The 16848-nt window shown below is 39.9% G+C and overlaps 1 protein-coding gene across 1 annotated transcript; it reads right to left on the bottom strand.

Moving 5' to 3' along the window:
* Positions 1-1661: 1661 nt before the first annotated feature.
* On the bottom strand, positions 1662-4887 carry LOC100974712 (prothymosin alpha-like; the record flags this gene model as incomplete). Its single annotated transcript, XM_003825233.6, has 1 exon — positions 1662-4887. A coding segment is annotated over one exon (360 nt), but the record flags the coding sequence as incomplete, so codon positions are not given.
* Positions 4888-16848: the final 11961 nt, after the last annotated feature.

Genomic DNA, 16848 nt, shown 5'->3' with positions numbered 1-16848 from the left:
TAACCTTAAGGTAAGATTCTTATAAACCTTTTATAACCCTTTACATTTTTTGTGTGTGAAAGAGCAGATCAGTGCTCTAAGAAAAACCTGCTGTGCTATTATTCCAATGTTTAATTTATGGAAAAACTGAATAGTACCCCTCTAACTTTAGCCAATATGTTCACACACAGAATCTCTTACAATTAATTTTTATAAACCTTCCACAACAGTTCAAACCTTCAACTTTATTCCATCTAATTTAAAATAACTCTTTAACCCTTTAGGCAAAAAAATCCACATTCCCATGTCTTCTTATAATCTTTTACCAAAAACATATTTTACTTTTCTTACACACCTTACATGTAAAATTGTTTCTTCAGTAGTCTCAATTACATATTACATGTTAACTTTTAGTGACTTTTACTTATGGCGAAAACCCTGGTTAGTAAGTAATTTTAATTGTGTACTAGTTGTGGAGTCTCACCTAGGACACACCAGGCAGAAGGGCAGATTAGAGCTGACTCTACAGCATAGCTAAGGGGCATGGCTAACTCCACATGTCCCCTGGCCTTGCCTTACTTAAGCAGGCAAGTTGCACAGCAAGAGTCATAGTGGCATTTTATAAAGCATTTGGGAGGCCTAACAACTTTTGAATTGTACAACATTTCTTGCATAAATTCCCTTTCACAAATCCTTTTATGACTTACACAGACCATCTGAGATATTCTTGGACTTCCTGACTTGCCTTAAACATCCCTCCTTTTAAACAACCAGTCATTTTACTTTAGGACAAGAATTTACCATGAAAGATCCTTTCTTATATAAAATCTCTTTCTTTATATTTTTCTTTGTATAGGTAGGGGACATGGCTAATTTCACATGTCCCCAGGCCTTATCTAGAATCTAATGGCTTAAAGGTAGGTAAATTGAACAATTTTTTATAGTCAGAGAAAACAGTTTGACCTTAAAGCATTCCACAAATCTGATATCTGACCTTAATTTAGACCTAATGTCTACATTTTCAAGACATTTTATTTTACCAACAATCTTTAAAACTGTCTTTATTTCCAAAAGATTACTAAAGTCACGTGAACAAAAAGGCATTACATTTTCTATTTTTCTGGCAAAATATTTGATTTAAGCACTTATTTTTCTAAGACAATTAGAGCTCTTTTATATATAAACATACAACAACATATAAGTACACAGACAGACAGAAAATTCAGCACTTGTACAATTTTTTACTTGCCAGTGTCTTAATTGCATTACTGGCTTCAGGGTGGAGCCCTTGCAAGAATAGGGCCAGAAAAGCATGTGTTTCTAGGGCAAAATAAGCAGCAAATAAGCAGCTGAAGGCAAAGATCCCCAAAATTAAGAGCGCCATTTTATACTGGCTCCTGGATCCCCAAAAGGAGGGAAACACTACGGGAGAAGACAGTGCAGTGCTTTTACTTTGCATTTCAGTGCAAGGCAAGCCAAAGCCAATCAGCCGATTTAGTAGTCAGCCCATCCCTCATGGGAGTCTTATCTTTCATTGGGGGCTGGGGATGGTTCCTTATCTTCCAGGTGGCCAAGAACATGCTTCTCTGATCCAAGAGTGCAAAGAGTCAAAGAGTCAGGTATCCCTCCATAACTACTATTAGCTATCACTTAAAGTACATTTCCTACCTAGGTATTACAAACCAAAGCACTCTCATAATGTGAAGTAATTTCTGATACCCCCCAAACTCAAAGCCATCAGATAACGCGATGCAAAGGATGCAAAGCAGAACAGAGCCTTTGATTTTGAGAGGGATCTATTTGCTTTTAATTCCTGGGATTTCATGAGGGGAAAAAAAGGTTTTTTGTTGTTGTTGTTTTGTTTTTTCCCTAAAACTGGGTCTGTGGTGCCTCCTCTGTTTTTCCCAAGGAGTCCCAGGCTACCAGAAGTTATCTTAGGGACTCTCATGTGTGTATTAAGAGTGGCAAGACAAAAAAAAAATGGAGAAAAATCATTCAGTCAACTGAGAAGAAAAAACTTTTTTCCAGAAAAACAAGTTCCAAGAAGAGAAAAGCATAAAGGCCTTTTAGATATATGTATAGCTTGTTTATCCACTTTTAATTAAGCTGACTTTTAACCATAGTGCTCTTTAAAAAAGAAATCCTTTTAGATCTCTTATTACCCAACTTTAGCCATGCCAAGTGGCCAATATTTCTAGCTTCTGAACATTACCAAAGTTAACCTCCTAGGTGCTTACAGAAAGGAAAATTTAAGGCAGTCCATGGAGAGGAGAATAGACAAGGTCACACAGATATTAAACCAGAAACGACTTACTTCCTAGGTGGGGAATTGAACCCAGACAGCCACTGTGAAAGTGCAAAAATCTTAGCTACTGAGCTACAGGATGGGGCAGTCCCCATTTTCTTTCCCAGAAGAACTCTAGAGTAGTTAATTTTGAGCTTGCAAAGCCTTTTAACTATTTAATATGATTTTTAGAGCTAACTATGACATGAAGACTAAAATTCCTGTTCCCTGGACGGCAGAGACTAAGAGAAAGTACTGCCACGTGGTTAAAAGGTCAAGCTCCCAAGGACATAAGACAACATGGAGACTTTATCCAGTTTTTTGTTTGTTTCAGGGACCTGCAGCCAAGTTTGTTACTAATCAGCTTGCTGGGTCATCTTGAAAAGTGGGCTTACAAGTGTTCTAAGTCCATGTTTTATTCTACAGAGAAACAAATTCATAGCACAAAATACAGCAGCTTATGGCTAGCCTTAGAATTCTTTTTCCCATTAAACAAAACTTTACAGAGGAGATAAACAGATATCTATCTATCTATCTATCTATCTATCTATCTATCTATATATATTTATTTTTTCCATTCATTCAACCATTTGCACACAGAGAGAAGACAGAAATCTAACTGGTAAGAAATTCTTACCCTTTTGCCTGCATGCCAGGATTCTGGGTTCCCTTTCCCTGACTGGCCCTAGTGATCCAGCTTGCGGCACCATGACCCTGGGGGTCAAGCCGTATCATAATGGAAAAGTATTTTTTTTTTTTGTTCTGGCTAGAGCAAAATACATGTGATAAAACATACACATTAGTCACTCTGCTTAGCACCCAATGTCAAACTGGCAAGGCTTAAATTTACCCTCACATGGGCCCTGTCATCTTTAATCTCCGACTAGGAGTTTCAACATGTGGTCTCTAGGCAAGATGGTCACCCTGAGTAACAGAGAAGATAAGAAAAGGGAAAGGAGAGAAGGAAAGTATTGCCTGTGGCAGGGTGGGGAAGGTGAATGGTATAGGGAAGCCAGAGAAAAGACCCACTCATTGCAGCAACACTGAAAAGTTCAGGTGGCTGCTTCTAGGTAGCAAAGGGATCTTTTTCAGCAGTCTCGTTAGCTCTCATTTTCCATTTTATGAAGGAAAAAGTTCCCCATGTCCCACGATCCTGTACATGCCTAACCCTGTCACCCGCAGCCATCAGCAAAGAGTGCAAGGCAGATTAATTAGCAGTAACCTGTTCTTAGTCAAGAGAGACTTTACCCAGAGAGGTCTCTAACCCCCTAAATCTTTACAAGGGACTCTAACCTTCCTAAGTCGGGCCTCTAACCCGAGGTGGGTCAAGTGTTCTTGCCTTTTATTAAGAGGTGCCTCTAACCCACTTTGTCTTAGGAGAGACTCTAACTCCCCTAAGTTAGGCCTTTAACCTAATCTCATTCTTTACCCTGGTACCCCACCACTTACCCAAAGTTGTTCAATCAGTGCTGCAGTCTATTTCTTTTGGGTTGGGGGGTGGGTCTCCTCAGTATTGTCCCTTTTGTGCTTCATGAGAAAGATGTTTTGTTTTTTTTGTTTGTTTGCTTTTAGAACAACTCAGCAAAACAAAATTCCTGTTTATTGTTGGACAACATTGTTTCACACATGCATCAAACAGGCCAAAAATAAATAAATAAATAAACAGCAACTTCATAGACAAAAAAGGAAAAAAAAGAAACCTTTTATCTTTGGCCTTTTTAACCATCTCATACAAACCAACTACTTATAGTACAGCTAAGTACATACACAAAAAAGTTACTGGAATGCTCAGAATAAGATTGTTTTTCTGTTGTCGTTTTTGCTTTTTTAACAAGGTTTTTTTTTTTTCTCCTTTGAGATTATAATGAACATGGTCACACCACAAGTAAAGTCAGAAGTAGGACAGAGAACACTCTGAAGGCTGGTTTGGTCATCCGAGATCATTAAAAATGGCTGACCCTAACAATATGTACAAAAATATAAAATGTAAATAAAAAATACACACAAATTTCCTTTTTAAAGTACTTTTAAGAAAAAAAGCAGGGCCTTGGAAGTTTTGATTCTTTTTTCCTCCCCTGTTGCAAATTCTCATGGTTTGGGTCGGGTGGTGGAGAGCGCATGTCATCTGTGGGTGGCACTGCCCACGATGGGCGGGCGAGCCTCTCTACTCGAAGGTGAACACGTTTAGATTCTGAGACGGGAAGTGGAGGGTGAATAGGTCATGGCGGCCTTTTTTATTAATTTAACTTTTCCTTTTTTGCTGTCTAGTCATCCTCGTCGGTCTTCTGCTTCCTGGTATTGACATCGTCATCCTCATCATCTTCAGCTGCCTGCTTGCCCGTAGCTGACTCAGCTTCCTCATCTTCATCTCCATCCTCTTCCTCACCATCACCTTCTTCTTCCTTCTCCTCTTCCTCCCCACCTTCTTCCACTTTTTCATCTACCTCATTGTCAGCCTCCTGCTCCCCATTTTCCTCATTAGCATTCCCGTTAGCAGGGGCGTCTTTTCCATTTTCTGCCTCTTCCACAACTTCCTTCTTCTCCTTTAAGTCCTTGGTGGCGATTTCGGAGCTCCTGTCTACAGCTGCGTCTGACAGGGTGGGGCATGCCGGTGATCCGATGCAGGGGATTAAAAAGACAGCGAGAGTTCAGGGACTCTGGCGATAAAGCTGCGGGAGTCCGCGGCGGCTGAGGAGGTGCGCGGCGGGGGCGGCTGCTGCGAGCAAGGAGGCGAACGAGGAACAAGGCAAAGATGGCTTTTCAGAGCAGCCATGGGGTGAGAAAGATATTACCGGACCCCACCACTTACCCAAAGTTAGCCTTTGATTTGGGGGTTTCTGCAGTACAGTTACTTCTGTGGTCACCAGAAAGGTGTTACAGGACCCCAACACTTACCCAAAGGTAGCTGTTGGGTCAGGGTTTCTGGACTAGAATCCCTTCATGGTCGCCAGAAATATGTTACAGGAAAGGGGTCCTGATCCAGACCCTAAGAGAGGGTTCTTGGATCTCGTGCAAGAAAGAATTCAGGGCAAGTCCGCAGTGCAAAGTGAAAGCAAGTTTATCAAGAAAGTAAAGAAATAAAAGAATGGTCACTCCATAGACAGGGCAGCTGAGAGGGCTGCTGGTTGTGTTTTTTGTTTGTTTGTTTGTTTTTGTTTTCGTTTTGTTTTTTTTTGTTTTTTTTTTGAGACTGAGTTTTGCTCTTGTTGCCCAGGCTGGAGTGCGGTGGCGCAATCTTGGTTCACTGCAACCTCTGCCTCTGGGTTCAGGCGATTCTCCTGTCTCAGCTTCCCAAGTAGCTGACATTGCAGGTGCATGCCACCACACCTGGCTAACTTTTTGTATTTTTAGTAGAGATGGGGTTTCATCATGTTGGCCAGAATGGTCTCAAACTCCTGGTCTCAGGTGATCCACATGCCTCGGCCTCCCGAAGTGCTGTGATTACAGGCATTGAGCCACTGCACCTGGCCTGGTTGTCCATTTTTATGGTTATTTCTTGATGATGTGCTAAACAAGGGGTAGATTATTCATGCCTCTCATTTTTAGACCATAAAGGTAACTTCCTGACTTTGCCATGGCATTTGTAAACTGTCATGGTGCTGGTGGGAGTGTAGCAGTAAGGACGACCAGAGGTCACTCTCGTGGCCATTTGGTTTTGGCCTTCTTCTTCACTGCAACCTGTTTTATCAGCAAGGTCTTTATGACCTGTATGTTGTGCTGACCTCCTGTCTCATCTTGTGACTTAGAATGCCTTAACCGTCTGGGAATGCAACCCAGTAGGTTTCAGCCTCATTTTACCCAGCTCCTATTTAAGATGGAGTTACTCTGGCTCACATGCCTCGGACATATTCAGTTTGGGGCAGTTATGAATAAAGCTGCTCTATACATCAGAGTAAAGGTTTTGGTGTGAACATAGGTTTTCAGTTCATTTGAATACATATCTTGGAGTGGGCCACATAAATTTTTGTTTAGTGAATTAATGAATGAATTGACTAGTATGCAGTGTTTTTTATTTTCCTCTATAAGCTGTTCTCAGTTTCTTTTCTCAATATGCCACTAATGTAACAAGGCTGTGCCAATGCCTATTTCACACTGAAATCTAGTTTCTGGGATCATTAACCTTGTATTTCCACGAAAATTTCACTTCAGATGTAAAAATGATGTGACGAGGGGTTCAATTTTTATTTACAGAATTCAAGGGCACAGAGCTTTTAATTCCCAGTTCTGCTTTTTTGGGCTGAGTGGGTCTGATCTCCCTCTGATAAAAGGACAAGGAGCTTGGCTCAAGTGCATCTCAGCCTCCAGGAGACAATTTGACTCCTGAGTTTCTTCCTAGGTTGAGGCTGGCTAATTCTCTAAGATTGTAAGCACTGGTTGCTTCTTATGCCCCCCACTAAATTGACAAGGCAAGAATAGAATGTTCTGCCTCTTTTGTAAATGTAGAAAGAGGGATAATTTGGGTACATTACCCCCAAGGGTATCACTACTACTGTGTAAAGTCTTATCAGCTCTAAATAATAAACCAATGTCCACAAATCCATTCCCTTACTAATCACGTATATGGGGCTGTAGCAAGCAAAGCTGGCTAAAATAATTGCTAATTTTTGTTCCTTTGAAGCACATTTTTTTTCACCAAGCAGTCCCATGAAGATGTGCTTTAATGCTTTGTGAATGCATCGAAAGACTTCCATTGAATAGGATTTACACCATGTTAATTTGAAGTAAGATATACATTGTAAATTAAATCTTACACCAGTCCCTTTTTCTGAGTAATTCAAATTCTTTTTATATCATGTTGAGACAGGCCAAACTTTAAAAATGGACTATCAAGATATACTCAGTGATAATAGTCTTCATTTGTGTTCATCACAATTGTGATAATCAGGATATCAGATAATATATGAGAAAGAGCCCTAATGTTAAGCCTATACAAAGAACAAACTTTATAAATTTTATCACCATTACATTCAAACAGCTCAGAGGCTCTTAACTATTTTTAGATTATAGACCCCTTTGCAAATCTGATGTAAACTATGGATCTATTTCCAGAAAACAAAAAAGTATCTACACACCCAGGAACAAAATTTTACTTACAGTTTTAGGGAGATGATAAAATAAATGAAGTACATCTTTAAATTCCTTAATGATCCATGTCCAAGTTAAGGACAAAACTTTTATTGCATACACATTCTTGTTTGACATGTAGGAAAAACTATTATTTAAAAGAGTAGATGGATGATCCTTTTCAAAGACAATGAGGAAAGAGAAACTGAATCTAGCATTTGATTGGAAGGATTCATTTTAAAATCATGTGTAAAAGAATAATAAAGAAGAACACTGGAGAAAAAAAGGCCCATGGGAACCACAGTTAAGCAGAACCTCTTCACCAGTGCCTACCACAGTGCATATAGAAGAGGCTCAATATATATTTGAGAAGGGAAGGAAGGAAGTAAAGGAAGAAATAAGGAGAAAGAAAGAAATGAAGCAAAGAAGGAAGGGAGGAAGCAGGAAAGGAAGGAAGCAAGGAAAGAGGGAGGGGGTAAAGGAAGGGAGAAAGCAGGAAAGAAAGGAAGCAAGGAAAGAGGGAGGGGGGAAGGAAGGGAGAGAAGGGAGGGAAGTGGGGAAGGCCGGCCGGCAGGCAGGCAGGCAGGCAGGAAGGAAGGAATGAAGGAAGGAAGGAAGGGCGGGCGATGTCTTGCAGGTAGGATATGTGTTAATAAAAAGGCAGGAGGTGACTGCAATAGCATCCTCTATAAGTGACCCAGGCATGGATTGTATTTCCTTATGAATATGTTGGAAGAACACACTGAAGAACAGAAAAAAGTTTTCCTGAACACAGCAAGCCAATGTATACAAATCTAGCCCTGAGCTCAGTGTCACTAGATTGACAAGTGGTATGCCTGCTGCAGCTTTAGAGGATGAGGGATGGAACTCATTCCATCCACCATGATTCCAGTTGCAGATCAGATTTGGTCTACTCCAAAGCAAACTTCTGATAAAGACTTCTCCTTCCATAGAATAGCTTTCATCCTTTTCTCAATAATCATGTTCATCAGCCTAATGAGGTCTTTTGTTAGGCTGCCATTATCCTTGTACTTGTCTGAGCTTGCATCCCAGAAAAACAATTAAGGTGAAGAAAGGAGTTGCTGCCAAGTAACATTTCCTTGGTTGTCTTCTTCACAGCTTCCTGCCAAACTTCAAACCTCATGCCCCCGAAATGCTTTCTTTCAGTTTTTGGAAAGGAATATATAGTCACTGAAGCCGTCCAGGTTTGAATTTCAACCCTGGCTCTATCACCGGCTGTGTCACCTTGAACAAAGCTCTTAACTTCTTTGAGTCTCTTAGGATTATTAGGATTCTTGGAGCAGCTACACATGAGTCAAATGGGTATATTACCAGAGAAGTAATATACTTACCTTCCCATGTGAATATATCAGATATACATGTTTATACTTTACAATGGTAGTAGGAAGAGCTAGAGCCAAAGGGATGGGAGATGTCAAAGGGAATAAGTAGAGAAAATAAAGAGATGGTAGCATATTAGAAGAAGGTAGTGGGTGCATGGCAGAGTCAGAGTCCAGCAACTCTATTAAAGGAAGGAAATGAAAAGCAAACACTGGTATCTCCAGTCCATATCATCTCTGCTGCCTCCTCCAGTTTTGTTAACATAATCCTGAATGTCTCCAGGAAATGTATCTGTATAAGAATATGCTTCATATCAAGCCGTGTTGGTAGCCTTTTCTTTCTACTCTATTTTTTTCTCTTTGTATTTAAAAGCCCTGGCTTGTTCTTTGGGTAGAAGGAGGAAATACTTAACATTTTTCTAACACATATAATTCATGTTCTTATTTACTACATAAGGCCCTATGCTATTTACTTTTAATACCTCTGTGTTCTAATCTTTGGAATCTAAGTTTAGGCACCTGTCTGCTACAAAGAAATTCCCCTGTGGCTTAATGTCTTTCAACTGTATGAATTTATACTCCTGCATCCATTCAGGTCCAGCAAAACATACATTCATAACATACTTTGCTGTTTACACAGTGTTTTTATATAAATTTTAATATCAGAGCCTCATGGAAATTAAGATTCAGAAATGGTTAGTGGTTTGGCCAATGTCACACAACTAGTGAGCTGTTGAACTAAAACCTAGCGTGAGACCCTGTCCCCACCAAAATAAATAAATAAATTAATTAAATTAAATAAAATCTAGGTTAGCTAGTCCCATTTCAATGTATAAACTCATTTTACATCTCTGATAAGTCAAAGAAAAAATAATGAGTTAATTATATAGATAAAAATATACATTTAATTATGTATTACTGAATATATAATCACACACATGTAGTCAAGTAAGCATGTTTTTTTTTCCCCCTGTCCTTGGCATTTCATTAGTTCTCTCAGCATTTTCGTGAGTTTGAATAGCAATTTTCATTTTGTAAATAGAAAAACTGAAACACGGTGAGGTGTTCAGTGAACTGAATATTTCTCTATCTTGGAAAAAAGTTCAGAATACTAAGGACACCTTATTTAAGCATGCTATTCTGGAGCTAGTAACCGCCCTCAGAGAAATCACATATCTCAGTAATTTTGTCTCAGCTTTATAAAAGTCACAACAATGAAAGTGTTTGTAAAATTTATTTGCTGCTATTTTGTTTCAAGATGGCAACTTGAGCTACACACTGTATATAAACTATGAACATCCATTATCTCTGTTATACAGGTACTGTTCCAGGTGCCAGTGCGTATACTACCTTTAGGAAAACATCAAATTCCACAACCTCAAAATAAACCATACTCTACTGATTTACAAATGCACATGAACTAGATTTAGAAAAGTTTTCCTTTGTGTTAAACAAATAATGTCCAATTTTATTCTATAATTTTAAGTACAGAAGTGCTGGTAGCATTTTTCTATACATTCTGTTAAATTATTAGACTTACAATTAAGATGCTGAGAAATGTAAACTCTTACTAAGTGGAAAATCTTCACTGAGCACGCATCCCTATTTAGGAGAGTCCTTTGTCTCTGCAATAGGTGGTTCCAGCCACAGGGCCTTCCTGCCTTTTAACACAGGCTGACACTGGGAAACACCAAGGCTGGAAACAGGCTTCTTGCTGAAATCTAGTTCCTATTTCAGGAGAAAATCTATCTCTGGGAGAAGACAAAGGGAAAAATAGATTCCAGGGAAGCATTACACACAGGATTGAGGGAGAATACGATCCCCTAAAGTGAAACTAAACCTGTCCTTAGACACTTCTCTGAGTATAGCAACAACAGTGTAAAGAACCCTTCTAGCTTTGAAAACCAGGCCAGAAATACTGGAACTGATCTTCAGGGACTAAGAGAGGTAGTGAGTTGGGTTGGTCTGGGAAGGACCTTTTAGTTGAAAAGATTTTACCCCAGTTTACTGGTTGAGCTGCCTGTGTCACTAATTTTTGTTGACAGTGCCACCCTCCAAGTGGGATTCTGGCTTCCGTTGCTCTGCAATTGCTTGTGGTACAGGGGCTCTCCACCTTTGTCCCTGACCTGGTGTCTTTTTCTCTTCTTCTGGCTGAATAGACGTCATCCTGCTTGTGAAATTGAACAGTTCCTAGTCCAGGCCAGTTTCTTTCTCTGATCCTTTTTATTACCTTAGTTTGCTGCATTGACATATTTCAGCATATTCTTCCTTCCCTCACCCACGTCATCAGTCCTTTCCCAGAACTCCTGCCATTTTTCTTATTTGATATGTACTTTTCCCCCCTACAGCCTCCTAGACTCCATCATGCTGGTATTTCTTCCCTTTCAATGTTGCTATCCCTATATCCCTAATCTGAGCCTCTTTCCTTCCTCTATAATTTGGGGGAATCAAAACTAGTATTTATATTTTTTATTCTACCCTGAGCCTTAACCATTGATATCCCCCTTCCCAACAATGGTGATACTTACCTCTCTCATTTCTACCCACAGTCCTCATCCTGCTGAGGCTTGGAGCTGTCTAAATAAAGTAGATCTCGGGATGTCCTCATTCCTATCAAGGAGTAAGAAAGAGAGAGGAATCACCCACCCAAGTTTCAAAATAACAGAGGAGGAGAGAAGCAGTCAGGAAAATGTGATCCTGTATATATCTCATGGAGATATTATTGAATGTAAAATTCCTTTCATTTATTCACTCATTTTTTTCAGCAAATGTTTTTTGAGTACTTATGTTACCCCAAGCACTATGTCAGATTCTGAATAAGGGTTAGGAATATCAGACATTTATGTGTGCCAAGCAATGTGCGAAGCACATTTAACCTTCAAAATAACACAAGGAAGTAGGTATGATAACCCCCATTTTAAAATAAGGATCTGTGGTCAGTCAAGTTAACAGGTTGCTTAAGTTCACACAGTTGATAAAGTGACTCTACTACAGTCTCGTGCTTCTCATGTTATGATCAAGCACATTGTGCATTAAGGAAACTTTTATTATTTGTTTGGGGAAACTGAACAAATTATTTATTATTTCTAACAGGGTGGATAGACTTTCGAACAACCAATATACAATCTGCCTGTTGGTAATTTAGGAAGTGTTTCTAGCCTGCTTGTTTTAGGGTTATTGTTATTCATTTACATGTTATAATCTGTTTCTTATCTAAATATTGTATTTGAAATCCAAATACACACAGACACACACACACTCTTTTTTAGTATAAGAGTAATTACAACCCCATATTGAAAAGAAGTAAAAATGCTACAACAGAAGCCATTGAATTAAACTCAGAAGTGGGTTATGTAGAGAAAACAAGCCAGTTGCAACGTATCCCCATCTTAAGTTTTCTAATTTTTCTAGCCATGAAATGATCTTTCTAGATACTCTTGCCGTGGCTATGTACAACTGCAGGAAACAGGGTCTTATCTCAGAAACACAAATCATATAAACCTCTAGAATGTGTCTGGGGGATTCTTCTGCATCTATTTTTCCTTCCTTCAATCACAGACGCCTAGCCTCTACCCTGGGCCAATTAAAGGGGATATTTTCAAAAGACACTCTGAAAGCTGAGGGACAGAAAATTTAAATGCATTCGCTCAGCAGGGCACATTCAACTGTGTTTGGGCTCCCCCTAGCTGCATGGAACCAGATTCTCATTGCTTAAGCAGTTCAGCTGAATGCTTAAGCTCAAAAGGCTGTGCACAACAGAGCAAAGATTTTATCTCCTCTGTCTCCCTGGTTTACTCTTCTGAATACACTGTTGTTATTGCATTCAGTTGCGGAGACCGGAGAGCATATTAAGTAGTCCTGGTCAGAAGAGGGAACTCAAGTCAGAGAATGAAAAGGCAAATGTTATTGTGGGGATTGTTTTAGTGATGCTTTATGAATGTCTACAAAGATAACATCAATTTCCCTTGTCAATACCTTTATTGGTTTTTTTCCCCCAAAGGGAGTGGGCTGAATGTGCTCACTTATTAAACCACCTCGGTCTCACATATAACTGCCACTGTTTTTACATGTAACGTCAATTCATCCTTGTGTAAGGAGTCAGACTGGGTGGAGGGAGTTTGACAGGAAGAGCCACATCATCCACGGCAAAAGCAGCTACCTGGCAGCCGTGGAGAAAGATGTCCCAAAGGCCTTCCCACACATCCAGAGCTACTGCCAAGCAAGAGGAGCTTTAGGAATGAGAAAATTAGAGATGTTTTAGCTTTTGTCTGCCTTACCAAAGCCTACTGTTACTGTTGCTACTGAAAGACAACAGAAGACATCCCCAAGCGGCTTCCAGCATCCCCAAAGCTCTGCCTTAGGGGCTCTGACATTTCAGTGGGTTTTTTTTTCTGTCTTATGTACTGTCGTTGCACTTGGGGAATTACAAAGAGCCAAACAGATGTAGCATAATATATTGGTTAAAGTCATCCATATTGTTATCCATGGAGCGCTGCTGCCTAGGTAGAATGGAGCCACCTATTGTCCCTTTCAATGGAATTAAATGAAGTCTTTGAGTCTACAAGTATTAATTCAGTACTTGGTAGGTTCAAGGAATAGTTTTGGGAACCAGAACATTGGAAATCATTCAGATGCCAGCTCTGCAGGCAAGGACCTCACCATCTATTGGAGGAGGGCGAGCTCCTACACAAGTGAGGGCATGGCCAGGCAGGGTAGGACTTGGCAGGTAATAGAAACAGGGTGTTATGAGGGTGTGGGTGAGGAACAAACCTGTTGCCTGTGTTGGAGATTGGGTCAGGAGAGAGGTACCAGGGGCAACTTCTCAGGATGAATAACATTTGAAGAGAAACAAGCAGAATAGACAGGGTTTTGAGAAGCCAGAAAAGGGATCATAGGGCATTCTGGGAAGAAGGAACATTGCAAAGAGAGAAGTGGAGGTAAGAATGTTAATGGAGCACTGCGGTGGTATTCCATGGCTCCAGTGAGAATGGCAGGGATGAAGAGATGCATAAAAGACTGGGAGGCAGGGTGGGGCCTGATTGTGAAAGGACTTAACCCTGGCAGTGAGTTTCCATTTATTGTAAAGGCATTGGGAACCACATAAGCCTTTTTGAGTGAGGAGCTGGCTTTATCAGATTGGTGTTGTAAGAGAAACTGCAAAGCCTGTGGGGATTGGATGAGAGAAGTCTGTACTAGATAAGTTAAGGAGGATGGATGATGCAGCAATCCATCCCGAGAGAGAGGGAGAGGGTCAGAACTGGAGCGTGGTGCTGGGAACCCAGTGAATAGCATGATTCAGCCTGGCTGTGCTCTGACAGTCTGGATTATCTTGGGGCTGTCTCAGAGGAGATCTGGGGCTGCCCCAGAAGAGGGTTTTACTCTCACTGTGCTGTGTTGTATTAATAGCTGACAGCTGTATTCTTCTCTGGTTTTGTACTTTTTTTTTTTTTTTAAGTAAAAGCACATCAAACCAGTTTTCTATCAGTTTCTACTCCTAATCCTCTATTAACATAAATGTTTTATGCTGAATGTGTGGTAACCCACAACAAAATCTCATTTTCTAGATTCAGAAATGTTAAAACAAAAATGATCAACACCGCCCCCCCCCCAAAGAAAAATCCTCACCATGGAATATAGTTCCAGAAATGACTAACAGTATTAAGCAATAAACACAGGTGTTCTGAGACACAGCACTTAACCCTCAGCCACATTTGCCTCCTGCTACTTTCAGCCTACTAATCTCACCCATGAATTGACAATATGTTAAAACCCCTTCTGTCCTTTCACGTTGTATAAAGTACTTTAGTGCTATAGTGTTAAGCAACATTTAAGTAATTAATGCATTTCTGCTGTCACAATGCAGCGATTTTGCCAGAATGTATGTGGGAGAATGTAGATGGATTAAACACATTTATATCTCCAAGAAAATTGAGCAGCTATGTCAAAATAAAATATCACTGTGCATGGTTTACCATTTTATTTTTTTCTCTAATTATTAGACAAATTTCAAACTTGGCTGTCTGTCTGAGTATGAGACAGATTAGGGCTATTTATACCTAATTCCAATTAGAATATATAGGATTGTCATTTCTAAAATAAATATGATTCAGTGTGAACATTATCATACTTCAGAAATTATACAAAATAATTTCTTTCAGACACTTTTAAACAATGCAGTAAGTGAAAACAAGTTTAAGGGTCCAAAGAGAATATTTGGATATTGGTATTTCCTTGCATCCCTTTCTCTCATAAGCAGGAAGGCCAGATCTACCCCCAGCAAGACTGGGAGAGCTGCTCCACTTGGCCAGCTCTCTCCTCTTTCATTTCAGAAAATGCAGAGAGTGAGGGCAGATCCCATACACTAAGACTTAATGCTTTCTAGAGCCTCTTTCTGCTCTGTGATTCTGCGGCTTCTGGCGGCTCCTAGAGGATCCCAGACTGAGAGCATTGATAGGCCTCTGAGGGCAGGTGAAAGATCTCTGTTGATAGCAAGAAAAGCAGGCACACAGGAAAGCCTAGGATCAGAGGTGGGGGTTGAGGGAGTGTGAGAAATAAAAATGGTGGCATTATTACCTAGTTTTTCTGTTTGTTTGTTTTCATTGTTGTGTTAACCTTCAGCTGCTCTACAGATTCTTTCTGTATTAGGGTTAGTGAAGTGCTGAATTTTGCCGATTTTGCAAAGCATAGTCACAGCGATTACTCTCAGATCACCTTGTGAACCCCACTCCCAGAAAAGCAGCCAGAGTTCTCATTCTTCTGTATTCTCGGCAGAGTTTGGAATATCAGCTCTAACCCTGCCAATTACTTCTTAAGGTGAGAGAAGTGCAGGCAGGACATGAGTATAAGATCATGGTCAGTTTCCAATCTGCAAAGAAAAAGCTCACTGAAGTGGACTGCAGGTGCAGAAGAGGGCCGAGAGGAAGGTTTGCCGTGTTTTCTTTTACAGTGATCCCCACTCTAATAACTACTTTTTGATTTCTACAGATTAGCACCAGCAAATTAGCATAATGACATTACCCAGACGCCTTTGCTGTTGTTTTCTTTCAAAGGTGGTTGTGACTGAGGTTGGAGAATGTAATGGATTAAGAAAAAGAGAGGGAAAATTACCATATTTAATATTGTTTCCAGAGAAATTGACATAGTTTATGGAGCCGAGAAATATAATGCAATTTTCTCCTCCATCCCTGCTGGAACGAGAAGGGGTGGGGTACAGGGGAGCAAGAGATGCGAGTGGTGGAGCACATAGTTACCGAGATGATGTAGCTGCTAACAGGCGACTCCCACATTACCTTCGGCTCTCAGGGGTGGCCCCAGCGAAGCCAGGTTCGTTACCTGTAAAATCTGGGTGTGATCAGAATAGCATTTCAATGAAATTAAACTTGGGATGGTTTCTAGATAATACATACATGAATGTGTGAGAAAAGACCTTGATCACAGGGCCTGCTCTGTGCCTTGTGCAAAATCAGAATTGCCGGCAAAGAACACCAGGGACAGGCACGCAAATTGCCTTTACTCTATTACACACATACCAACTGCTATAATATTGAAGAAAATATTCATACATCCCTTTTCCTTCCTCTGCTTTATGCTTCATTGCCTTTTCTCCATTTGTGGTTTATAGATGGAATGACGAAAAAATGTAGAAGGCAGATGGCAAGAGTGAAGATGTTTCCTAGATACAGAATTGCAGAGTGGCTAAGAGGCAGGTCTTTCTCATCAGGCAACTGAATTAATTCTGGGCTCAGTCTTTTACTAGCTGTATGAAAGTTTCTTAATTTCCTTTAACTTCATCTGTAGAACAGAAGTGTTGTAAATGATGACAGGAAAAGTATAGAAGCAAGATCAATTGCCACTAATGGGATAAATATCAAAGAAACTGACTAAATAGACTAAATAGTTTGATGTTCCTTTGTTGAGGAGAGGATGATACAATTTAAAGAAGAACAATGAAAATTAATTAAATATTGATGTAAATTATGTTAGTAAGGTATGATATGCAGGCAAAAAAATGACAAACGGTTTACTAAATACTATTGCTAATACAGTTTTAAAATCCCTGACACTAGCATTGTGCTTATTTTGTTTTGTTCCCAAGTACTGAAGAATCAAAAATAGAAATATAATATATATAAGGCAGTAGTCAAAGATAAGGAGTTCATATGACACTTTGAGGGACCTAAT

Source organism: Pan paniscus, chromosome 2 (assembly GCF_029289425.2).
Source record: "Pan paniscus chromosome 2, NHGRI_mPanPan1-v2.0_pri, whole genome shotgun sequence".
Lineage (NCBI taxonomy): Eukaryota > Metazoa > Chordata > Mammalia > Primates > Hominidae > Pan > Pan paniscus.
Note: the sequence above shows the minus strand (reverse complement) of the source record. Positions and strands in the feature narration are given on the sequence as shown.